Source organism: Anarrhichthys ocellatus, unplaced genomic scaffold (genome assembly GCF_004355925.1).
Source record: "Anarrhichthys ocellatus isolate YVR2014 unplaced genomic scaffold, GSC_Weel_1.0 scaffold109, whole genome shotgun sequence".
NCBI classification, from domain to species: Eukaryota; Metazoa; Chordata; class Actinopteri; order Perciformes; family Anarhichadidae; genus Anarrhichthys; species Anarrhichthys ocellatus.
This window is the reverse complement of record NW_022280139.1, coordinates 765,204-791,555: the sequence shown is the minus strand read 5'-3', so window position 1 is coordinate 791,555 and position 26,352 is coordinate 765,204. Positions and strand designations below refer to the sequence as shown.

The window sequence follows — 26,352 nt, the reverse complement described above, 5'->3', positions numbered from 1 at the left end:
TGTGTGTGTGTGTGTGTGTGTGTGTGTGTGTGTGTGTGTGTGTGATGTGAAGATGATCTCAGTCTCCACTGAAATATAGATTTGCTAGTTTTCTACTGCTTTTCGTCTTTTATTCAATCGCACACCTTCTGTGGCAGACTGTCCCATCAGGCCCCCGGTACGCATATAGCATGCTGATTGGCAGTTGGACCACTTCCAAGACTTGGTTGGACATAAAACTCTTCAGGTTGTTAGAAAAAATAAAACAGAATTACATCTGTGCAGGTAAAAACTGTAAGAATGGAAGTGAACTAAACTTCTCAAATGAGAAACACAGGTTTACCAAACTGTATAGTAGACTTTACTGCCCATGTGTCCAAATGGAGAGGGAGAAATCCTTTACAACAAAACAGGGAGCGTTCACGCCATGCACACTTCTCCGCATGTCTACTCTCATAATGATGATGGGGCTCTGAGCCTGGATGTTCTCAAGCATTCTAACTATGTCGGCGTACTCTCTTCTATAGGGATGCAGTCAGCGGAGCCGTGCAGCTCTTTGATTATATACTGGCCACCTGGAAGAATATAGCCTAATGAACTCTGTGACTTCATTATGTGAATACAATGACTTCATTACATTGTATGTGAATACAATGTTTGGTCATTGTATTCACATACTGGCTTGGAAGAGTTCCTGGTTGGGAAGTTTCTCTTTGATAATCTCGACACCTCCAACAGGTAATTCCTTTGGGAATCGATAGTGTTTGGTTTGATATGACTCCATTTACCTTTATTTGTACTTTAGTTATTATATTCCATTTTAAACTGCAGTCAACTACAGCCTTGCCATGGGAATAGCTTTTGGCAACATGTATTATTCATTATCCCTGTCATAAAAACAAATCATTTAAATTGTCTAGCAATTATATTCTCTCTGTCAACTCAGTCTTCTCGCCACCTCCCATATGTATCTCGTGAGCCCCTGAAGATCCTGGCCTCAAGGCAGAGAAGCATTTGTATATAACAAGAGTGTTTTAAGCAAAATTTGATAATTGGCGCCCTTAAATTAAAGCCCGAGTACGCTCTGGCTCTAGAGGAGCTCATTAGGGCCACTGGGGTTTTTTCCACCGCGTGCAATTCTTGCAGAAATGTTTGTAGCTCAACAGCTCAGAAGTCCGATTCGAGTGGAAAGGATCAGTGCGTCGGTTAGGTCCATGTCACTGGAGCATGCTGTTGCCTGAATTAAACAATGTGCGTATGCACGCCTTATCCGGCTGCAGCTGCAACAGATGGGCATGAAAAGAGCAGCAGACTGGCGATAACCCCCCAACAGCCAACTTTCTTTAAGTCAGCTGCCGACCTGTCTTGTGATGGGAACATAGAAACACTGATATCCCCTTCCATGCTGCTATAAGCTTCTACGTTAGCGTGCTCCATGCTAACAGTATACTCATAGAGCACACCAGACTTTCTTTCCAACAATACGTTTTGTAAAACCAAATGTCAGGGTCCTGGTTGATATTCATCATACCAATCCATTACCAGTAATCTTTTATTTTATTTAAATGTAAAATCCGTAAACCTGTCTACGTGGAACTGATAAGATCATTCTTCCATGTGTGAGGTAACAAGAGGCTGTTCTGTAACCATCAACTTTTAACCATGGGTGGAAAAGTCATACACCAACACAATATTTAGGCTTTAGGAAATGACATTGTTCCCCTTGTTAGGGCATCGTGTCAACTAGAGGGCCTACAGAATCACTTTATCTCTCAGTCATAATTTGTTGGATTATCCACCTTCTACTGTAGGTCTTATTCAGGCTGTTCCTGACCTAGTTATACCTGCCAAAAATGAATGCACTGTAATACGTGAATATCCCACAAAATCAATTTGTATGTAATCCACGTCATCATGAAACAGGAAGTGTAAAGGCCAAAAAACACACATATGGGGTGGGAGGAGAGGTGGATGAGTCAAGAGACTGAAGTTTGTGCTCAGTGTGAGATGAGAAGTCAACGTTGATTTATTTGTAATGTCACTTCCGTAGTTAGTTTTAACCCATTCCACAATGTTCCTAAGCTCAACTGATTAGTTTTGTTGCCTTAAAACTGCATTCTTCCTAATGGCCAGCAGGTGGCGTCTCCTCTAATTGTATAGAAGTCTATGAGAAATTGACTTCTCTCTTGATTTATTACCTCAGTAAACATTGTAAACATGAGTTTATGGTCTCAATCTCTAGTTTCAAGTCTTCTTCAATACAGCATGATGTTCATTTAGTAAATGATGGTCCATTTAGAGTCAAACAGACCATAAAGCAGGGTATGCTTTAGGGCGGGGCTACTTCTTGATTGACAGGTTACTACCACTACCAGAGCAGTATATGTCTGAACGTTTCTCCTCCACAGTCCAAACATGGTCACTTCCGTTCACTGGTTGCAAACAAACAATATGGCAATGAACAAAATGCCAAACTCAAGGCTTCAAAACGGCAGTCCACAAACCAATGGGTGAGCCACGACGACTACGTCTATGTCTTATATACACTCTATAAGTAAGTCCAATATTCACTTTCCATTTGGGTCCCTACCAACTCTGGCTCTGTAGCTTCCAGATGCTCCAATACGTTTACAAGCTAGTTGCTAACTTTGTTTGTCATTAATACTCCTTATGTAGCGCACAGAGGTTATCTGAGCCTTTCGGCTGAAAACTGCTCCCTGCTGCTACTGGAAATGAGGTCGATGACAGCATTGAGACTGAATCCATACAGATAAGTTTGCTGTCTGAGGGAAAAAAAACAAGACACTAAAATGATGTGTAGAACTTAAGAGTAGGCTTAAGACTTTCCTCTTCTATAACTATTATAGTTAGGGCTACCTCATTTGGGTAGTTTTTCCTTTTCAGACATGAAGGTCCAAGGACAGAGGGTACCGTGTGCTGTGCAGATTGTAAAGCCCTCTTAGCCAAATTCATGGTTTGGCTATAAAATAAAATGAAGTTGAAATAATGAGGCAGGCAGGCACTATTCTGAGGTGTTTCAATTATTGTGTTCCCCATTTGTGAACAAACAAGGTTGGCTAAAATATTAGCAATCCCGACAAACAGCCACAAACAGCACAAAACAATGACCATGGGGTTGAATCTCATATAACGGTGCCCACAGCAACCTATACACCTGGCTTTACATAGCTAACATTAACTGCAGGATTCTTACATTACTTTGCATTAGATTGTCAAGGTGTACCTAATAACGTGGTAACAGATTCTATTGGAGTCAGAGTTTCTAATTCATGGCAACTTTGAGGGTACGGGCTGCTTAATGTCCAAACATTACATCTGTGTGTCGCGGCAGAGGCCCTTGGTACCTGCAGTCCAACACAGGTAAATAATCACCAGCCGCCACTGGAGTTTAGACAGACGAAGATGAATAAAAATGATAGGAATGAGCAGATGGTTGTGGCCTTGAGGGTGGTTGACTGTGAGCTGAATAAAGAAGCAAGAATCAACAGTTAAAATGAGGATGGAGAAAAGAAAAAAGCAAGTGAGCCCACATGAGGTTCAGAGTGCTAATAGTTTTGGTCCCAGTTGGGGTGTGTTGGGGGGTTTCATGACAGAACTGGGTGGCAGGTGATGGCTGACTGACAGCTGTTACCCGAGGGTCCCAAACCATCCAATAGTGTTCTACTTCTCCGGCTCGGGGCCAATGGTTAACAAAGTAGACTAAAAGAAGGATTGCAAATTAAATTCTAATTCCTGCTTGTTTTGAGTCATCTGTGGTTTGAACAGCTGTAGGCCTACAAGTGACTGGACAATTTAGATTCTGTGCGTGATTTCAGGCTGTTCATATTATTGTAGCATTCCCAGCTGGACAGCTGCAGGTACTGTAGACTGGAGAGAAATCGGAAGACACTGGTTTGTTTCCATGTGTGACATTTAGTTGATAATAGCTAAGTCAGAGCATGAGGAAGTTGTTTTATAGATGACTGTCTTCCAAATAAATTCAACAGAACTCACTGACCCAAAATCAGTCCCTGTTTACTGTGCACTGTATTTACTGTTTGCCATTTTATTTGAGTGTCCGAAGTGTGAAAATGTATCCCGTATGTTGTTGTGTCAAAACATCCACCATGGAAGAGTCCATACCTTCTGCTAACAACCCACCATGCAATGCTCCCCATTCTACAGAGATGACAGTCAGTGTTATGAGACTCTACAGCTCTCAGTGATGACGCAAACATTTAAATGATTTGTAAATGTCAAGAATTTCAATTAACTGCTCAATATTAAGTAAATTACTTAGTGTCCATTATATAGGGAGTAGTGAATGGGTTAATGAGGGAGTGGTTTTGTACACAGCTGTGCAACAGCTAGTTAAACAGTAAACTATTATAAGGCAAAGGGAGTAAGAGCAACGTCCTGCTAGACCAGTTTCCCAAACGTTTTTCTGGGGACTCACTTCCTAAAAATGAAAAACCATAACCACTTCACAATAGACTTTATAAATCATGAGAAGAGCAACTTTGTATGTATCTGAACTCTCCTGACCATTTTACTGCCATTTGCCCATCACCGTATATTATCTTAAAATAGGTCAACCAGCCATTTTCGAAGAGATATACCTTTGATAAATCACATTTATGCAGGTGTCCTCTCATCAGCAAAACAAACAGAATGTACGGTAGCCTGGCATACTGGATTCAATGTTATAAGTAGGCTACAATTATCATAACAATATGGACACCAAGGCTCCCTCAAGTGGCCCAAAGCTGCACTGCAGATATAAATGTAAAATGAAAGTTTAGCAACCAAAATATAATCTCCTGCAACCCACCTGTGGTCCCCCCCTGTCTTTGGGATAACTGCACAAGACAATAAACTGTAACGTTACCTGAAAAAACTGGTGGTTTTCCTGCAGTCACTGCGCTACAGTGGTTTTTATTAATGCAGAGGAATTGGCAGCTCGTTTTGTTAGCTGCCAAATTGCCCCAGTAGACTGGATTTATGGAATTAGCAACAAAATCCAATCCAAGGGTTGTGTTGACTTTTGTTCACATTATATGTAAATTGGAAGGCTTTAGGAAGGCGTGTGGAGGCTTTCACTGCTTTCCTTGTTATACTTATTCTGCCAAAGTCTTCCTTTCTCTGAACCAATGCCCTTAGTCTGAAAGAACATTAGAATTAAACCCAGTTTTGAAAATTCAAGAATCATCCCTAAAAAGTACCTTTGCGGAAACCTGTGTTGAAGCAACTCCAGAAACATTATTGCCCTTCAATGTTGTGCACAAACCTGCTGCATATCCCTGGCTTGAGGTCATGGAACCCTTTCTTCAAGCCAGCTAAGCTGAGCAGTGCTGTCTATTGTAACAGCGTGTCAGAGACCTCTTAACCTCCATCACTCATCTAAAAGTAATAGAAACAAACTATACCACTTAAGATCCCTCTTTGGCTTCTCCCTTCTTGCTCCCCGCTCCCACAGCAGTTCAATGTGTGAAAATGTTAAGAGCGGTAAAAAAAAAGAAGTGCTGCCCTCAGAGACCAAACGCACACATGCCGAAGATTGCACAGACGTACACATTTAATGACTGAACGCACAGACGGAGAGACAGACAGAAGCTACGCAGAGACTGTGTGCTTGATCAAGGTGTACAAAGAGCTTTCATCTGCTTATCTTATTCTCTGTCTATTATTCTATTCTATTTTTAACATGCACTAGTTTTACACACAGTTGTGTTTTTGTAAAATTTACTTTAGGCCAGCTAAACAAATAACACCCAAGAAGAAAGAATTGTTCAACTAATTCAAATTTTTACGAGGATTAAAAAGACAGAAAGTTCTGTTCATGAATTAAAACCCATTATCGTAAACAAGCGCTTCTCTAAATGAATAAATAAGTGTGTCCCAGTCAGGCAGGGCCTCGGGATGATCAGCAGCAGGAAGTCTGAATTCACCCACAACCAAGGGAAGTTACTGACTTTCAGAAACTCTCTGGGGACGTGGAGGATTATCAGGGGATTATAAAATGACTTAACTTTACACAAGTATATCAGAATATTCTTCATACATACAGTATATTTGATGAAAGGGTGGTTTGCAGCGGTTTTCTCTACAGCAGCCAAACAAAAGCAGAAACCACTTAGTTTTAAGAATTTATAGCTTAAAAGACCTTAAACTAAGGAAGGAACACAGTACTGGGTTTTAGAAGCACTCTCAGACCCCATTATGGACGTTGTTTTAAGTTAAGTCTGAACTTATTTCGCTCTGTGGAGATTGTGGCTGAGATAACTGAGACAATGTTCATATGATATTGGGAAGTTTTTCACTCTTTGCGATTGAGCAATCTTATAAAAAAGTTTTACAATAAACTCACGTGCATTAAATCTGATAAAACATCGCTAATATCCGTCATATATGAATATATGAATAAGTCATATTATATTCTGTAGACTAGTAACTAGTCGAGCCTTACGCACACGTTGCATGGCAGAGATCCAACTTCACTCACACTGCAGTCATTAATCATTTCAGTGCCACACGCACACGCACACACACACACACACACACACACACACACACACACAGATAGAGGGAGAGGGAGAAAGGGGTCGTGGTTAGGTAGATTTTCAAAGGGGATTTCTACTTAATAAAAATCCAATTCTGGCTCCACAGGATCCTTCTCCCTCAGAGAGAGTGAGAGTTTGAAGAAGAGAGAGAAAGAGAGGAGAGACAGCAGGGGAAATAATTAGACAGTGATGGAGACACAGAGATCACAGTGTACCAAACAGCGGGGACTCGTGTTTTTGTTAGGACAGCGGATTTTTGGTACAAAAAAAACCACACATATTCTGAAAAGCTCTTCCATTTGGAAAGCCTTGTATGTATGTCTGTGGTTTCTCACATTAGATTTACTGGTTAATTAACCAAGACACGACTGATCTATTTTATGTTGAGGCTCTGAATGAAACATCTGTCCAGCATCATTTCCCCATTGATGACCCTTGTTTTATGACGTTTCCATAAGTCATAGTGACTTCACGAGGAGGTAGATTTACCACCAGAAACTGCAGGTGTCTCTAAAAATACACCTCCAATAAAATATTAAGGATTGTTGCTTAAAGAAAATAGACTTTGGTGCGCAACAAGAGGCGGCCATCGCGGAAAAACATATATGATTTTAATTATGATGGTTGGACCAAAAGCAATCTGTCCACCCACATTGGTTAATATGGCGGATGTACAGATACCATTTTCGTACAGGTTATGTTCATCATGTTGCCTCAAGGCTTAAAATGCTGTTTAAGTAATTCAATAACTAATCAGACAAACTAACTTGAAAGTATCCCCTCGTGATTTTATAAAAAATGAATGTCGTGAATATTTGAGTGAATATTTACAGCCTCTAGGCATCAAATTATGGAATACATAATCCACTGCACCTTCACATTTCCCAGCATGCTTTTAACAGAGACAGATACAGAGCAGCAGCGCTTGGACTGGCAGCTGTCTAACACGTGTGTGTGACGCCACATCCTCTGGCTGGAGGACTTACACAAGCCGCTGTGCCATCCTAAAGTCGAAGACCTATGCTCCATTAGGAACCGCTGAAGCTTTGGAGCTGGCTCTGAAAAGTACAACGTTCTCTCCCACACAGAGGACATATGACTCCACAGAGTCACAGCAAATGAATGCATCAAAATGGAGAAGCTTTTCCACCCATTCCTGCGGTGTAATCCACCTCTACTCTATATGTGACAAAAACACAGTTTATCCACAACAAAGCTAGACTCACTACTTCTGTGGTGCTGTATTGTATTGTGAAGATCCACAATGTAGTATATTTATTCATTTGTTTCCAAAGCAAAAGAACACAAAAAACTTTTTCTGGTGTAGTTTTCCTCTAAAGCTAGAATCCAACAGTTAAAACAGTGCTCTTGCTCTCCATGTCAACGCACAGCCAGTCTCTTACTTATTCTTGGTTTATAGTATGACTGTTTTAAAGCTGCAGTAACAAAATGTTCACATTAACAATGGCTCAAGTAACTTTGTGCAATCTGAAAGTAGTTACTCATCGTGAATTATCACCAGACACTTTTCCCCCTCGTCCTTCAGCTTAATGTTTTGTCTTCATTGCTCACATTTTTCTTGTTTTCTGTCAAATTGAGCAAGGCGGCCGCAGTTTTCAGAACCAATCACCGCAATTGCTCACAACCGACTGCCTGAGCCAGGGCATGATGGGAAACGCCTGGCTGTCACCCGATCAAAGAGCTGATTGGCTCTTAGATTTGACAACAAACACCACGTTTTGTAGAAAATCCTATTGTTCTGTGTAATCGTAATACTGAACGCTAGATTGTTGGCTATTAGTCGCATGTTGTGCGACAAAGGTTTAATCTAAAAACACATGTTGTGTGATTGATAATAATAAAGCTTATTTATAGAAATCATATCAAAACGAGCTTCAAAGTGTTTCACAGACAGACATAACGCAAGTTTCCACAAAAATATAAATTTACAAACACACATAAATAAATCCGAACAAGGTCTGTAAACTACAAATAGCCTACAGGTCAGATCTAACAGGAAGTAACTGTTTCTTTGACTTCCTGTTTGTTCTTTGAAGGCAGCTTGTCCGACTTGACCACAGTTTTTTGTCAACGCCCCCTGCTGCTGCCGCCTGCTCTCGTCTACTTTCCAGGCGAGGCGCAGTTCATCTGGAGCCGAATATGTCTTTGGTGTGTTTGCAGCTTGTCATGCTGCCCCAACGTAGATAAACAAATCCACCAATTCTGGCGAGATAAATAAATGACTAATATTCTAAATACAGCGTACACTTAAAAATAGAACAGCATTTTTTGGTGGGCCTTTCCTTTAGGTGGCTAAAATACGTTTTGCGGATGTCCGTCTTCGTCCAAACACCATTAACTGTCGGTAAAACACTCTGGATGAGCACCTCATACAACCACCTAAAAACATCCACACTATCCCTTTAAGGTGACCGCCTCACCTCCATCAGACACCTTCCTCACCTTCCTCTTGCTCTGCCTCCCTTCCAATCTCTCCATCAGTCCCTCCTTCTCAATCAAGGTTGCTGTTTACCATATTTAGGAGGCCGACAATCGACAGCGAGGGCCAAAGAAAGAACAGATTCCATTTTTTATCGTGCTTTCCGTTGCAGATCGATCATCCTCTCACCCGTAATTATTTTCTCAGTCCCTTCAACGCTCTCAGCTCTCACTGTCCCTCTGTCCTCTCACTCTATTTTCTCTTTCAACAGCCCATTCGTCTGACGGCACCAGGAAAGGTTTCTGTGTGTGAGTTTGCACATGGCTCCGATAGCAAACACCCTGTGCTTTGTGACGTGTTGTGTGTGTTGTGTGCTGTGAGTGAACTGAGAGAGTGATGGAGACAGAAACAGTGTGTGTATTGACAGTGATAAAGAGGCAACTCAGATACTCCAACATTGCAAAGGTCTTATTGTGTGTGCGTGTGTGTGTCCTTCCTTACCTCCTAGCTCCCTTTCCTAATTTGCCCTTACTTATTTCTTCCTGGTTTCTTCTTATCTTCTCCCAATCCACCTTTCTTCTTCCCCCATCTCTTCCACCCCTTCATTGTTTCTTACTTTCATCCATTCCTTGCTAATTCCTCCTCCATTTTCTTTCACATCTCATTTCCTCTCTCTGTCTCCTTTTTCTACTTAAGGGGAGCCCTCTCTAAATTTCTATTTTTCACCATTCTTCAGTTTTTCCTCTCCCCCAACCTCCTCCTCTCTTTCTTTCTCCATCTTCTTTCCCCTCAACTTCTTTTGTACTGCTTCTCTTTCCCCTCGATCCATCTCTGACCTTCTCACTTAAGTTCATTTGCTTTGAAGCACCATGTATTCAGGCTTTATCTTGTAGACAAGGTTTTTTTTATCATCTTAACTACAGGCAAGCGGGAAATAACTAAATAAATGATTGATATTATTTGTATTTTTGCAGATAATTTGACACTTTGGAGCCATTGTGCTGCATCATTCTGCTCTGAATTACACGTCTGAGGATGACTAACAACTGCAAACACAACCAGGATCTGCAATATAAAGACCTCAGCTGCTTTTATTCCACACTGCACCCCTCACCACCTCACGTTATCTCCCCGTGACAGTTTGAAAGGGAATAATGACGCGACGCATCACCACTTTAAGACACATGAATGAAGGGACCGAATGAGCCGAGAGAGGAAGACAAAGGCCCGCTTTGAGAGATAGCGAGCGGTGAAGGGAGGACGGGCGGATTGGAAGGAAAGTGAGATAGAGGCAGACACCTCGCAGGGACAGAGGGAGACAGACGTAGAGAGATAAATGCAATGGGTGAGGAAGAAGACAGACGGACAGAGGAAGAGAGACGAGAGGGGAAGAAGAGGAGGAGACAGAAAGCCTGCCTCTTTATCTTGCCCTGCCTTTCACAGCCAGCCTCATCCTGGCACATGATACTGCTGTGTGTGTGTGTGTGTGTGTGTGTGTGTGTGTGTGTGTGTGTGTGTGTGTGTGTGTGAATTGCTTGTATGGACTAAGGCTGCAACTAATGAATATTTTCACTCAAAATCAATCAATCTAAAATTTCTCCAATAACCTTGTTGATTATTTAGTCTCATATCATGAAATAGTAAATGTCAACGGTGGTTTTAAGGAGTGTAATGTGTCTTCAAGAGGTTTGGTTTTCATAAATGACTAAATAGAATGTAATAGAAATCTGCCAGTTGATAGTTGATGAGGAGATAAATACTCCCACTCCTGGTCTAAAGGTAGAGTTTGCAATCGGTCTACACCGAAGCCTCGATCGTTGCTATTGTAATCAATGTCCAAATCATTTTTTTTTTTTAAATATATGGATGACATGCTTGACCCCCCCGCTACTGCACAGAGTGCTCTTTGCTTGTGTATGTAAAGTTTATTAATATTGACTGTGTCACTTGTACCAACTACACCAACTTTGACACTGCACTTCCTTTGGTCCCCAGCGATACAACCACCACAAAGGTGAGGTAGATCAGATGGACGGTTAACAAGATAGGTGAAGGACACACACACACTCATTGTTTCAAGTGTGACTAATACATGAGTTAAATGTGTCTGTGATTTTATAGATTAATCAAGAAACCTGACGAGTCGTGCCTTGTTTTCAGTCCACGCCTATATTTTTATATTTTATTTGTCACTCCTGCTCCAAATGTATTTCTCATTGAACACAGTATTGAAGTAATAATAAGAAACAGATATGACACAGTGAGACTCAAATAAATCACATTTAGATAATGTATTTATTGTAGACCACCGTTACACTTTCTAAGCTGCTGTTACAGCTGATAGTGTTGTGTCAGCGTTACACACCGACACACTTCTGACAGCACACAGTTTTAAAGGCAGAACGTTACAGGGGACGTGCAAATACATCCTAAAGCACCATTGTTCTCTCCTCAGTATTCCATTTAAAAGAAAGTGTTAATACTCATATCATGAATCAATCTTTAATTAAAGCTCTTTTTGTAAGTCTGTTGCCTGTAGCCCACATCATTGAAATAACAATGAGATTAATGAATTGTGTTTATAACCCACAGCATTATAAAATATTGGAAAAAGCAGAGGAAAGAATGAGGAAAAGACCAATGAAACAAAAAAGGGACCAACAGCTAAAAATGAACAGGTGGAAGTTGAGAAGAAGAAGAAGAAGAAGAAGAAGAAGAAGAAGAAGAAGAAGAAGAGAGGGTTGAAAGAGAGGGAAGAAGAAGAAGAAGAAGAGAGGGTTGAAAGAGAGGGAAGAAGAAGAAGAAGAAGAAGAGAGGGTTGAAAGAGAGGGAAATGAACAAAATAACTGTGGCTGCTGGTGTAAATCTCCCCCGGGTTAAAACAAGATGATAGTTAAAAAATGTACCGCAGGGTCACACTGTGACTGTGTGAGTGAGAGTGTGTACATTGTGTACAGCTGCTATTGCTGTGGATGTTTGTGTTTGTGTGTGTGGTTGGTTGATGTGTGTGGGGGGGGAGGGGCTGCGGAGCCCATTAAAAGGTGTCCCTGCTGCACTCAGTGTACAGAGGCCTTAGGGCCTATTTGTTACTACATCAATCTGGAGTTAATGGAAACACAACGCACAAACACACACGTATCGCGCACGCATCCAAACCCATTTCTGCCTACAGTGCTAACAGCGGGACACACACACATGCACTTGTAAACACGCGAACATGGACACACACAGCTGGCGAGGAAGCCAGCCAACCAGGCCCACAGCAGAACACACGCACACACACACACACACACACACACACACACACACACACACACACACTGTGTAGCATAAGCAAATCCCAGTGAGGTCCCTTCATTTTTTTAATTCCATCATTTTATCAGAGTGCTAAAATGACATTTTTGAGCTTGATGTAAGCTGCCAATCTACACTTCCTTTACTTTTAATCTGAAAATCACTAAATGACTACATTTGAAAAAGTCATGGTTTTGACTATCGGGCAGTTCTCATCAGCAGGTAATGCGGAGCAGTAGCGAGTCCTGTGTGGGCTACGCAAGTGTTTTTTTTAGGCACAAGATAAATTGGATTGAGTGCATGTCTGCTCATGAGTCACTGCTAATCTCTGAGTAGAGGAGATGAAAGAACAAAAAACGCAGCAGGACAGGGACGGGTAGAGCGAAGACAGCCTGAGAGCAGGAGGCCAGCAGAGCGCTCACTTTCAACTGTGTGACCCAGGTCACCACATCCCCACCAGCTCCGGGCCTGCTGCTCTGCGCATAAACCTGAGTTCCCTACAGACGTTAGCTACGTCTCTGCAGGGTCCAGTAAAGTATATCTTCACGAAGACCTCCCTCAAGAGAGACGACTGCAAAGGAGGTCAGCCGACACACTCAGAAGGCTCTACTGCCGGCCATGCATCCATTAGAACGACGTCCTTATTGGACGATTGCACACCTCATGATTTATGTCCAATGTCAATGTTCAGTGCCGATGCGGTAAGTAGCGTGACCTTTACGTGGCGAGGCGGAAAGTAAGGGTGTGGAGGTTGGAGTGGTGGATGGGTGGGTAGTGGATCTGACTGTTAAGTGGAGGACCAGAGTGTGTGTTCCGGCAATGCTTGCATTTAATCAACATAATCAAGTGTTTTTCATGCCTTACTCCAACCGGACTCTATAGGCCGTAGCCATGATCCTTCCCCAACCCAACCAATACTCTGGTCTGCTGCTAATGTGCATAATCTGGGGGCCAAAAAAGGCTTTTTTTGGTGTTTAGAATGAACCATGGAGCATCTCATACCCAGCTCTCTTAACATGTCCATGCTCTTTATATAAATCCATTATAGTTGTGAATAAACATGGTTAATTAAGTGAACTTAAGAGCATGCTACTGTAGTTCATACAAAGTTTTAACATGTGCTGTTCTGAGCGCTTGGTGTCTACCATAATGCATTTGACATCAGTCAGTTGCCAAACACCGAGGAAGAAGTGCTAGCATCAGTGCTGAAGAGACAAAAGCAAAGAGCTGCACTCACAGGATCACTATGGACAGAAAATCACTATCATCAAAGCTGTGCAGCTTTGGCACGGCGAAACAAGAGGCACCTCTCCCATGCACAGGGTTAAGGTGGAATTAAATTTGTGCATTGAAGGGTTTTGGTGTCTCTTTATAGCCTCTGAAACTCCACAAGAGGACTCCCATTAACCCCCCTGCATCAATCAGCAATCCAGCTTTAGTGTTAATTTATACCTGAAAGTCACACTACAGTGGCACTTGAGCTGTCGTGAAAGGGCAGAAATTGTCCATGGTAGTGTCCCAATGGTGCACACACACATGAGGAAACACCACCGAGATGAACACTTTCCACCAAAGATTGCAACAGCATTTTAAGGACGAGGACCTTAAGGATTAGCATTCCAACCTAAGAATAAGAGATAAAGAGAGAAGAGCTGTTAGTCCTTACCAGGCGTGGTTTCTATCACGGTGTCTTGTCTCTCGGGGGGGAAAAGGACCTTGGGAGGCTGAGTGGTCTGGAGAGCTGTGAGAGAGATGGAAAGAGATACATATAACATGCTGGTCATTCCCACGTATCAAGCTTTAATCTAAACATACACAAAGGTAAAGAAGAAGACCCCCTTCATATCTCAGCGCACACACACATTCATCATATCCATCCTACTATCAATATGTATTCTATATAGATCATTGAGAACAAAAGTAAGAACTAGGTCTGGGGAAACTCAAATAGTCACAATATTTCTGACCAAATACCTCAATATCGATATTTTGATGAAATTGTAGGGTTGACCATTGGTGCTTCCACAAAACATTTTCTTCACAATGATTTTGATAACTAATCATCAGTAAGGGTAAAGGTACATAAAAGAGATCTGGTCGATTCTGAAAATCTGATCACTTTACTGTGATGCAGCATTTAAAAACCAGGAAAAGACAAGACTATGTTATGATATCCAAAATAAGAGCATATCTACTCTCATGTCACGGTATCGATATACCAGCGATATATTGCCCAGCCCTAGTTAGAGCACTCTGTGGTTCATTTCTTAACTGTTGCAATCTGCTGTATGTCAAGAAGGAAGTCTTTTTTCAATTAAAATCCCAACAGATTAATGCAATTTAATGCAAGAGCATCTGAAGAGGGAGGACGAGGACAGACAGCGCTAGAGTAAAAACAAGAGAGAGACATACTATAAGGGAGGTCTCACATTTGGGGTTTTCCCAGAAAAACAGTTGCAATGTGTCTGTAAATCTCCACAGCACAAGATTTCATAAGGAAACACCAGGACCTTTGCTCCATCAATCGGTCACTATACCCTGCAGTGTCACAGAGCCAAATATAGAGAGTCTGGAGCGCATTGACTTTCACACCGACGAGATGCCGCCTTAGCCACAGAGGCAGGTCAGTGCGCAGCTCGTCTCACCTCATGATTCCTTTTTGTCTCTTGCAGACAAACAGGTTGACTGAACTCTGATGACCAGCAGACAGATACTCTCCGCTTCCACCTGAAGCACCAATCTCAATCTCACCTCACTGGATTCTGAACACCAATGCTCTCTGCTGTCCAACACCTTTTCTCCTCACCGCCTCTGAGTTTCTAATAATCCTCTGAAGTGTCTCAGTATTCCCATTCTTCTCTGAAGGCTGTGTTATTACACCTCATGCAATTTGTTCTGTGTCTTAGATGAAGAAGTTGATATCTGGTGTCAACCAATTCCCAACGATCATCTGACGATTGAATATTGGTGATTTAACAAGACACATGAAATGGACGCAGTAGTGAAGATGATTGGTGTTTTGTTGTATGTTGAATTAACTGATGAGCCCACACTGTCAAAGAGCAAAACTAATGGGATAAGGCTGACTCAAAACAGCCCATAATAAACTATGTCCATGCTAGCAGTGCGGCTTTAGGGCCCCTGTCTGTCGGTCAGTCTGTTGATTGCTTGCTTCACAACTTTGGTCCAGGTTGAAATAACTCTACATCTACATGATAGCTAGCCAAAGAAAATTTGTGGTTTCCAGAGGATGAATCCTTGGCGATTTCCTGCCTTTATATATCGAGCACACATGTTTACCATTAAATGTAGTACAGACATTCACGTTACCTTTCAGGATGAATTCTAATATCAGGTGATATGAGGAGCCTAACCTTTTAAAGGAGCAGCCATTGTTGTCTAGAACGTACAGTCGCCTCTCTGACTCGTCTCATACACTGAAACGACAGCCCAGAGCTGCCAGGAGCACCTCACAGGATGCTGATTGGTCCGAACACTGGTGGTCTGCACAACAAATGCAATACTTAAATACTGACTAAGATTGTTGTTCACCTTGTGATAACGCAAGAATCCAGCTGTCTTGCGAGGTAAAGAGGGAAGACCTGTGCTCAAGCTCCACGATAAAGTATGCTTTGATTTGAAGGTGCAACACTGATAATGATGGGTGAGTATCTCCTGACTCTGATTAAATATTGGTCCACTTGTAATGGCATTTCCTGTATTTGTCCAACACTAACAACCACGGGAACAAAGCTCAGGACTGTTGGACCGTACAGCGTTGAGACTGATTTGACTCTCGCAGAACCATCAGTTTCCAGCAACAAACTCACTGTGAGTCTACCCGCCGAGCACCAAGCAGCAGGGAGACAGAGTTAGCACATAGCTGGCAAACAGCTGGGCGGAGACTGAAAGAGAGCTTGGAGGACTCACATTCATCAGGTGGACACAAACCCATTCAAATGAATGCTGATGTTGCTCTGAGCACACAGTGAGTACAGTGTGCTTCCGCACTTAGAACTGTTTCATTACTCTGATTTTCAGTGGAACCAAGAATCAAGTGTCACGTTTTTTTCCTTGTTCCACCTTGTATCCCAGTAACCCCTGTCAATACCTCTATCATTCCATCCCTCTCTCCGTACCTCTGATAAGACTGATAGTTTCATTTGCATTCTGAAGGGACCGCTGCTCTCCCTTGAGATTAATGAGACAACCCTTCACCTCTCCTGCTCTGTCCTCTATTCACACCCTATATCTTTACTTTCCTCTCTGCTCTCTCACTTCTTGTCTTACTGTTATGGTGGGCCTTTGGTTGTTGCTGTCTCCCAAAGCAAAATACAACATTCATATGAATAGTAAAAAGATATACAGTGGAAATGTTTAATTACACGGCAGAACATAATGCAATACTTTCTTCATGGCTTGAAGCGGGGTTTAGTGTATTTTTTGTTGGATGCACCCAGGTGTATTTGCATGCACCTGCATGGTATTTGGGGGACTCAGTGTGGACTTGGTTGCGTCAAAGTGAGAAGGAGGCACAGTATGAGCTGTGCCAGTAGTGATTAAATAGTGCTGCACTGCGTCTCTCCCACAATACAGCTGTGTCTTTACCAGATGACACCCCTAACAGATCCTACTGGCAAGTCTGCATCACTGTCCGTGTTCACGTTAGATCTCTCTAATGTAAAGAAAGTATCTGCAGCAGAAAAGAAAATTCTAAAATCGGAATATCAAAAGATGTGTGGTGAATAGATGATAATGGCAGCGTTGCTTTTTACTTTTAGCACACACACACACACACACACACACACAGATACACACACACACACACACACAAGCATGCATTTGATATCTTTGAACTTCTCATAATGCTTGCTAGTCTTGAAAATGATAAATGCTTGTTGATGTGGACATTTCCATGTCTATGTCTACATGTGACAGAGAAAGTGCCATCAGGTTAAAGGCGTCGGCCGACTTCAACAAAAACAGTCCCAGAAAGTGACGATTCACAGGAAGTAAACGCGGAAACCAAATCAGCTCCCTTTAAGGTGTCTTTGTGGTTCTACTGCATCTGAGGAAGCAGAGATGTTATGCACAGCCACAGCGTGACGTGAGGCAAGAAGCCTGCATGCAACGAGACAACAATGAGTCAGAGCAAAGGACAAAGGCAACTCCTGTATGTGATCTATATCCTAACCGTGTACACTGAACAGAAAAACAAATTGGCAAGAACACGTCACAAAGAAAGCAGCGGTCTCAGTGCAGTTCATATGCTCTTTGGGGTTCAAATGAGATTTGACCTTTTCCAGTAAGGTGTTGTCCAGCACATTAAGTCAGATAGACAGACCTTAGACAGAGTTGTCAAAGACAGGGGATATTAATCTAGCATTTTCTTGAACATAAAGGTGTGTGTGCATACGAGTCATCAGATATGAACTTATATGAGTGCAAGGAAGTTCAGAAAGTCATTTGAGTGACTTTTCTGTGATTTAGGAGCGCGTCGCTGCTATCTGAATCGTCCTGATCTGATCATTTTCAGCTCACCGGGTGCTCCAAGTAGATTAAAACAAACATGGTCCTGTCGCACTCTTTATCTCCTCAGATGGAATTAACCCAGTTTGTGTGTCCGACCATATGTGACCTTTTTTACATTTCCATTTTGAAATCTCATGACAGTAAGATTCACAACATCGGGAACAAAAGAACAGAAGAGGACATTTGTTAACATTCAAAGTAATAATTCAAATGATATCCTTTTATTCTTCATGATGTTAATAATTCCAGCAGTGTGGATTATAATCGTGTGTACTGCAAATGGAATGACCTCTTTATGGATCACTTCATTGTGTCCCTTTGCTGCTTTCTGTCCAGTGAAATGAGCAAACACGTCCCATCTCATCTGACCTCATACACTCTTCATTTGGTTTTATTTAGAGCTCGTTTGAGACACATTTTGTATAAACTCATAAGGGCTGTCATAGAAAGAAAGCTGTGCACTAAGCTGGGAAAGTACAGGTGCTGTAGCTCTGAATGTATTTTGTAAGAGTTGTGATTATGAGCCTGATAATGAAAAACAGGGGTCAGTGATGGTTTAGGTTCACTAACTAAGACATGTTTCTTTCTTTGCATCTTTGAGGTCTAGCAAACGTGTCGGATCATTTCTGTCCCCAAAAACATATTTGCCAAAGCAGAAAGTTCTGAAAAGAATTTGCATTATTTTCCTAAATGTTTGCCTACTTGCAGTCTTCTTTCCTGCATTTTGCGGGTACATTACTCAAAGTATTGCTCCATATACTACTAGTGTAGCCCAGATTGTACCTTTAAAGGGACACTTTGTTACTTTTAAAATAAGACATAATCCTTTCTTTAAAAAATAAAAAGTTGAATTATTTTGCATAATTCAATACAATCAGGGGTTCTGCTGCTAAAGCCTTACTTGGTCTGGTATTACCTGTAGCACATGGTGCTAGCTACCTACTGCCTTTGAACGGATATTATTGTCAGTTTGCTGACTCTTAGACACTTTATATGTATTACTGGTATTGCTGATAATAGATATTTTGGGTGGCAACTTATTTTACTGTTGGGTACTGTAATGGTAAAATAGTGCAACATATGTAATAGGCTAATCAATTAATATATAAAACACAATTTTGAGTAATAACAGCAGCGAAAACCTGTGGTGGAGTATAAGTAGTAATATTTCCCTTTTGAAGTTAAGTTGAGGGAAATATAAAACTAGCAGACGAAGTTAAATTAGCATAAAATAGTCATGGGGAAAAAATCAATTGAGGCACACAAGTATTTGAGTAAGCAGACATGTTAAGCTTTGACCAAACAACACCGCCTGCCCACTTGTTCTCTAAAAATAACAGTGAAAAACGCATGTACTGTGTGCTGTTCAGTGTGCATAATCAGATATATCATATTCTGTACATCAAATTGATTTGACCTTTTGGGGAAATATGAAATGTCTGGCGGAGCAGAGAAGCGAGAGACATTTAGTCCTGATACATTTGGACTTGTGTGTCATGCCGTATTCACAAGACTCATTTATTCTTGTCAGGACCAGATCAATTTTTTATTTATATCTTTTTTTTGGGTGTAAATCCGTCACTCTGATGGTGGAATCCTGAGGGAAATTAAAATAATTTCACTGGTTTGGTGCAAGGCGAATGGCTACTGACAGATCCCCATCAGAGTATACTGAGTGAAGCTCTGATGTTTAACAGATAAATAAACCAGAGGTTTTATCAACCAGACAAACATATAATTCGGTTGCTGTCTCCGCTATCCTTGTCTGTCTGTCTTTTCCCTCTGCATCCCTCACATCCTCAATCTGTTCATCACTTTATTTCATGTTTCTAAACTATGTCTTTTGTGTCTTCATGCAGCAGGACCTTGAAGGCAGCAGAGCAGAGCAAGGGGCGCAAAGTATTTGACAATTTTATGCCAGTTTAACATCTTACAAGTGACTTTAAACCCAGCGCTCTGTCACCACTGCTCTAATATATTCACAGTGTATGAGAATGTCCTGTCTGTGTATGTGCATCTTCTTCTTTACAAGTGTGAGTTTGTGTGCGTTTATTTGTGAATCATTCATGCCCTTTAAAGGGATGGGGTAACGTGCCATTAAAATCGCTGTCAGAAGTGTGAATGTGTGTGTGTGTGTGTGTTGAGTGGGCCTGTACATGTGCTCTGAGTTCTGGAATGAATGCAAGCCGACATAATGTACCCACAGATATGCAAATGTGCTTGTGTGTGTGTGAACATGTGTGTGCATGCATGTTTTAATCTGTGACCCTCTGTGTGTGTGTGTGTGCGTATATACACATGTCAAGTACACATATTTATCTTCAGTGATAGATCCTATTTGAGTCGTGAGTCAGCTGAACTGAGCTGTCTCCCTTTATGAGTGACAGCCATAAACTGTACGTCATTCATGTTTTTCAGAGTTTGTTCAGTAAACCGCCTTGTTTTCTGCTTGATGAGAACATGGACAAAAAGTCACCGATGTGTTTGAGTAGATCGTCAGTTTTTGAGTTTCACTTTGAGTGGTAAACAAGCAGCAACCAGGAAACAGGAGGAGTTCCTCCCCACCTGACGAAGCCTTGAAATCTGTAGCTTGGATTGAAGAATCGTACAAAGTATCCATCTTGGACAATCCAAGAGAAAACACGTTAAACTGATAATACTCATTACGGTCCCAAGAGGCCCTAAAATAGAGCCTTTCAGCACCCCACACCTGATACTCCTATAGGTTGTGCTACAGTATAACCCTTTCACCATCACAGAGTTCTTCCTGTCAAGGTTAAAGATTGATTTATAGTTTTACGTAGGGTCTACGGGTGAGGAGTAGGCAACCGTCAGTGTGTGTGTGGTTGTTGAATATTTAGGTCGCCAACTTGTGGTTAACTTAAAATACATCAATCCAGCCAAAAAGAAACAACAAACCAGTAATCAAATTCCTGTTTAATTTCCCCTAAAATATCTCTCAAAGCTAAATAACTTAGTTGAACTTAACATATTAGGAAACATCTCAAGTCCGGAGCTCTTAAGTAATGCGTCTCTTTAGATTAAAGGTCCGTCCGGGTTGGGGATGTCTGAGCTCTTTAGTACAGGTTGTATTGTTGTATTAAACAAATAATTAACAAGACAAATTCAGGTTACCGTGTCCTTTAGGCAAAAACAGTCTGAACAAATTTCCGATTTTTCTTAAATGCAGCAATGTTTTTCAACAATAGGTTTCATTTGACCAGACAAAGGTGAACAACTGGAAGTGAACACGCATAATAGACTTGTTTGAATTGCCAGCTGGTTTCATCACAGATCCTCCTGCTCTTTCTCTGGCCTTGTTGTAATCACAATCAACCCCGTGAGAATGGTAACCCCTTGTTTCTAAGATCCACGGATTTTATATAAGTCTCTCTCAGAGAAGCAAATTATTTGAAAATCTGTAGAATTTGCCTACCATAAATATGGATAACTGCAAATAAATGAATAAAAATAAAATAGGGAATGAAGCCTCACGGAGGCAGAAAGTTGTATCATAGCAGAGATGATGCAAGTCCAGCTTATGGTAATGTCATTATGATGATCTGGTGTTGTCTGGAATATACATTGGCTACTCCTGATGCAACAACGGCAGAGCCCGAGGGTGAAACACACAGTGTGAAGTAAGTGTGTGTGTGTGTGTGTGTTTGAGATCAATGGGCCTTAATGTGAGCCTGGTGCAAGCGCTGAAGTACCAAAGTACACCTCTTTCTTTTCTCTCTCTCTCTCTCTCTCTCTCTCTCTCACACACGCACACACACACACACACACACACACAGGCCTGTGCATTGTAGATCATTATCACCGAGGCCATCTGCTCCGGAGCAATGGCACTCTGGAGGGACACCCTGACGGAGGAAACAAGCGCTCTCCCTTAACTCTGCACATAGAGCTGAGTGATTGAAGACATGAATTAAAAATGAAGGGCTCTGCAGGGAGGGGAACAGGTTCTGCAGAGGAAGGAGAACAACACTTGATGAGCTCGGATGTGACAGGTAGCAGGCGAGCAAATTGAAAAGGCTAAAGCGCACAGAACTGGCACTTTAAAATGTTTCAAGAGGTTGTAACATCAGAATGTAATATATTACAAGGTCTTGGAGACAGAATACCACCTGGTCATGTATTTGGTTTGTTAAAGCCAAGAAAATGTATATAATTAAAGTGCAAATCGAGCAAGGGAAGTACGTCAATGTCTGTCTTTTAAAATGGGTTATTATAAGACTTATTTTCTTCTACCTCTTGATAATTTAGGACATATTCCTTCAAACTGCAATCAAAGAATTGTGCTGGACTCATCTCATAAAGGTTAGAAACTCAAAGCTTCCTATAAATGATGAATCTAAACCTGGAAGTTTTCCTCGGTGGATTTTGAAAACGGATAAAAGAAGAGTGTGACTACTTTAAATTCAATTCATTTCATATAGCATCATATCATAAGAGAAGTTATCTCGAGACACTGTTCGTATAGAGCAGGTCTAGACCGCTCTCTCTTTCTGCTTAAGAAACAAATGCAGCTTGTCTTTTATTTTCATCAAAACATGAATATATTAAATGTAACAATGAAAAGCTTCTGCAGCAGAATCACCAAATGGATTCTCTCATTTAAAATCTAATTTCATCAGACGGGAATGCACTTAATGCATACAAGTGCAATCCGGGGGCGCCGATGAGTCTCAATAGAAGGTAAAATGCTCTTCCGACGATCACAATGAAAAAGAATCCATTTGGCTGTGTGACCCCAGAGACCCCTCTCCATGTCCGGCTCAAACACTCCCACGGGCACATGTGAAGTGACACCGGCACACTGTGTGCGAGCAGCACAAAGAAACGGTAATGAGAAAGAACAAGGAACTCCAGACCAGATGAATAGGCAAGAAGTAGATATGATTCATACAGTATGGGCCAACTACAGCCTGAAGAGGCACAGCAGGAAGCGCTGCCGCTCTGTCTTCAAGCCGCCACCACCTCAGCAGAGAGTGTGTAGTTAGCCATTGTAATTAGTTGATTTAAATCAGTTCAGGGACCCTTACCTAAATGCCGCTGGTCCCACCGACAGCATGGATGGGAACGCACACTATTTCCAGTGTACGGGCTTGGGGGGGCTCAACCACCCGTGGAGACTCAGCTAATTATCTTCCTCCTATCTGTAGGCTGCGGAGCTCTCTCTCTCCCTCTCATTCACTGAGCCTCACGTCGAGCAGGTGGAATAACTTGTCGAGACATTAAAGTGGCAAGAAAAAAATGTCAACTTTTACGTACTTTCTTTAAAGGCTACAATCCAACACACACACACACAAACACACACACACACACGATTGGGGAATCTCATCTCAATATATACTGCATGTGTAAAGATTATTATTTATTAGCTCACTTCAGCCAAACTTATTTGCAAGTGAAAACAAAGTTGAAAAGTAGCTTTCTGTTACTGGTGTTCATCACAGTGTAGAGACCGGCTTCCTGGTTCTGTGACCCGTTATTGGATTTGTATTGTTATCTCAGGTGGAGTAGCTTTTATTCTACCTTTACATGAAGACTTGTGCTTGTGGGTCCCACCCTGTCAGGCTTTCAAATAAGAAAATGTGCAAAAGCTTTAAACGTGCAATAATATCTTTACATGCCACTTCTTTTATTTGATTTTATGGATAAGTAACTTCTATTTCTTGCTACTTCACATACGTATAGTGCTTTTTAAAATCGTTCTATGTTATACCATAGTGTTTGTGAATGTGCACTGCTGGTTGGTGAAGTGGCAGTTCGGAGCGTTCCTCCATCGTTCTGGAGAACTGTTCGTCACTCGTTGACTCCAGGGAAGTGAAGAGAAGTGTAGTTGTAGCGCTAGTACACCCAGCATGCAGCAGTGAAAGAGCTGCGGCCTAAAGGCCTGCTGTGGACAACATGCTCAAGTCAGCAGGGCCCTGAAGCTCCGCCCCCACCGCTGCACACTGCGCTATCGCTTGTTTATTTCAATTTTATTAATATTGAGTGCGTCCAAACTGCACCAACTTCAACTTCGACTGCACTTCACCGGGACCCCAGCAATACAGCTGCCTTGCTTTATAGACTTTGTACAGATTTTTGGCACTTCAGGGTAACCTTGACCTTCAATGGTCCTCGTGCAACTTAAAAAAAAAAAAAAGGTGAGTCGGGGCCAAAACGTTGAAGACGATGACAAACGCGTGTAGTGACATTGACCAAGAAGTGTGGTCTGTGTGTGTGTGTGTGTGTCTGGTGAGAGGTGATAAGACCTTTCATAATGAGCTTGTTCGTTCCATCATCAGTCAACGCACTGTCGCCGTCTGGGGCATATTCAATCATTAATACATTTTTCATTTACACACATAGACGTTAACAGGGACAGAGGAGCGAGAGTAAATGAACATTGAAAATGATTGAGCAGGGTCTAGACAGTGACAAAGTCTCTCTTTCCCACACACACACACCTACACGCACGCACTTCCTGTCAGCGGCGAGGTCACACTCAGTCATTTAACTGTACCTTGACATGCCACCCTCGTCACGTGCACACACACCTCCATCCTCCGTCATTAGTCCGTGAGCTTTCTAAATTAAATATCACTTCATTTCCTGGGAGGAGAGCTTAAATTATAGGAAACATCCATCTCTTTGTCTCCCACGCCTCTCAATTAATTGAATTCTTATCTTTTTTTTAGTGAAAGCGAACCAGATGCACGGTGTAAATGATCTCTCTCGGTGATCTGCTGCAATTTGTGGCTTTAACGAAACTGACGTTATTTCTCCCTGAAGTTGGTTTTGCAGCTTTTTATTGTTTCCAGTGACTGCCTGAAACAAGCCTCTTAGCAAATTGGGAGATAACAACAGAATCCATATTGCTTCAGACGAAACACACACACACACACACACACACACGCACTCACACACACACACACAGACGCACCCACACACACGCACACACACACACACACAGACGCACACACACACACGCACACACACACAAATCTAGTGAGGATAGATCTACAAAAACGTAGAAATAAGGGAAAGGGAGTGGGGACACACTGTAGAGATGATCTGAATGTAAAAGCTGTTGATCAATACTGAAGCTACCTTCTCACAAGTAGCAAATTAACAGCAGTTTAATACAAATTCTATTTCAGACATTTGTCATACGAAATAAAACAAATTTGTCAATCATTACTGTCATGCGATAAGATAAGCGGTTTAAGATAAAAGATCAGATTGAAAGTTTGGAAAGTTACATTTTTGAGGGTAAACTCTAAATACAAATAAAAGTATGTCAATCTGATCCACCCGGCGGTTTGTTACACAGAACCATCTGCGAAGCCTTCACTGGAAAATATTTGGAAAAGGGCAGTCGCTTTCAAACAATACTTGGCAGGTGATTGGATGAACCATCTGTCAGTCAAACTCTTTCCAAAACGTGTTGGGGGGGAGAGCAAAAATATCTTCTCCATCGACGAAAAACCTTCAGTGACAAACTTTGCTCTTCTTTTAGTAAAGGTATAACCTGTTGTTCTGTTATAACGATGCTGTTGCAGCAGCTACATTAACGTCTTTAAGACAAACTCTCTGTATCGTCTCACACACATCTAAGCCACGCCCCTAGCTTCACAGGACGCTGATTGGTTCGTGCTCTGGCTTACCAAACACAGACACATTACTTGAAGCTTGACACTGCAAATAAGCTGTTAATGTGGCCAATGAAAATGAATGTGTTACTAATATTCCAGTTTAAATGCAGCCGTGCATATTCTAATCCCTCATCAATGTATCAGTGTATCCTACGTTGACTTGGCTGTGTTTGACGGGTCGATGCCCGAACATGTCGTTTATCACGTCAAAGATTTCTGTATAATATGTGATCCTGCGATAGTCCAGCTGCAGTGCAACGTACGACGTATCCCTTGAATCTGCATGCAAATTATGATGAAAAATGTTTAAGCTGGCTGATTGGAACAAGGAATATTTCAAGAATCTGTCCCTTTAGCTGCTAAATCCTCCACTATGTTCACCTGCTCGTCGCTGACTGTCTGCTGTTTAGTGCACGTTGGTTCTTTGTTTATCAGAGCTTTTCTCTGCAGCTGCCTGCTGCAATTTGAAAGGAGGTTTATGAGAGCGGCGAGACTGATGCGAACCAATAAAGATCAGTGTTCATTCAAGGTGATGAATGGATTTCACTTTCTTCTTTGGTAATACATCTGGCGGCATGTCATGTTGACTTAGAAAGGACTAGTTTTCAAAAAGTACTTTAAAGGCTCTCAAAGGGTGCGAACCCACACAGGATTATCCCCGGTGATACATTACAAGTTCACAATGGGTTTTGGACTGACACCGTAATGTGTGCACAGAGAGCTGTTTGGCTGGCAAGGTTCCAAATTATGTGCACCCACAACTCCTGAGGTCATTTTGTGAAGAGCACTGAGGGACCCTTCCCACAAACACACACACACACACCCTGCTGCTGTCCCCATCTGTTGAAAAAACACACACACACACACACACACACACACACACACACACACACACACA

The 26,352-nt window shown here is 41.8% G+C and overlaps 1 protein-coding gene across 2 annotated transcripts in view; it reads right to left on the bottom strand.

Annotated features, from left to right (window-relative positions):
• The window catches only part of il1rapl2 (interleukin 1 receptor accessory protein-like 2), a 368,671-nt gene that overhangs the window by 34,725 nt on the left and 307,594 nt on the right, over nucleotides 1-26,352 (bottom strand). For both annotated transcript variants that reach the window (XM_031876428.1, XM_031876429.1), the window contains exon 7: nucleotides 13,940-14,014. In XM_031876428.1, the coding sequence (XP_031732288.1) occupies nucleotides 13,940-14,014 (75 nt within the window). The remainder of the gene's footprint in view (nucleotides 1-13,939; nucleotides 14,015-26,352) is intronic.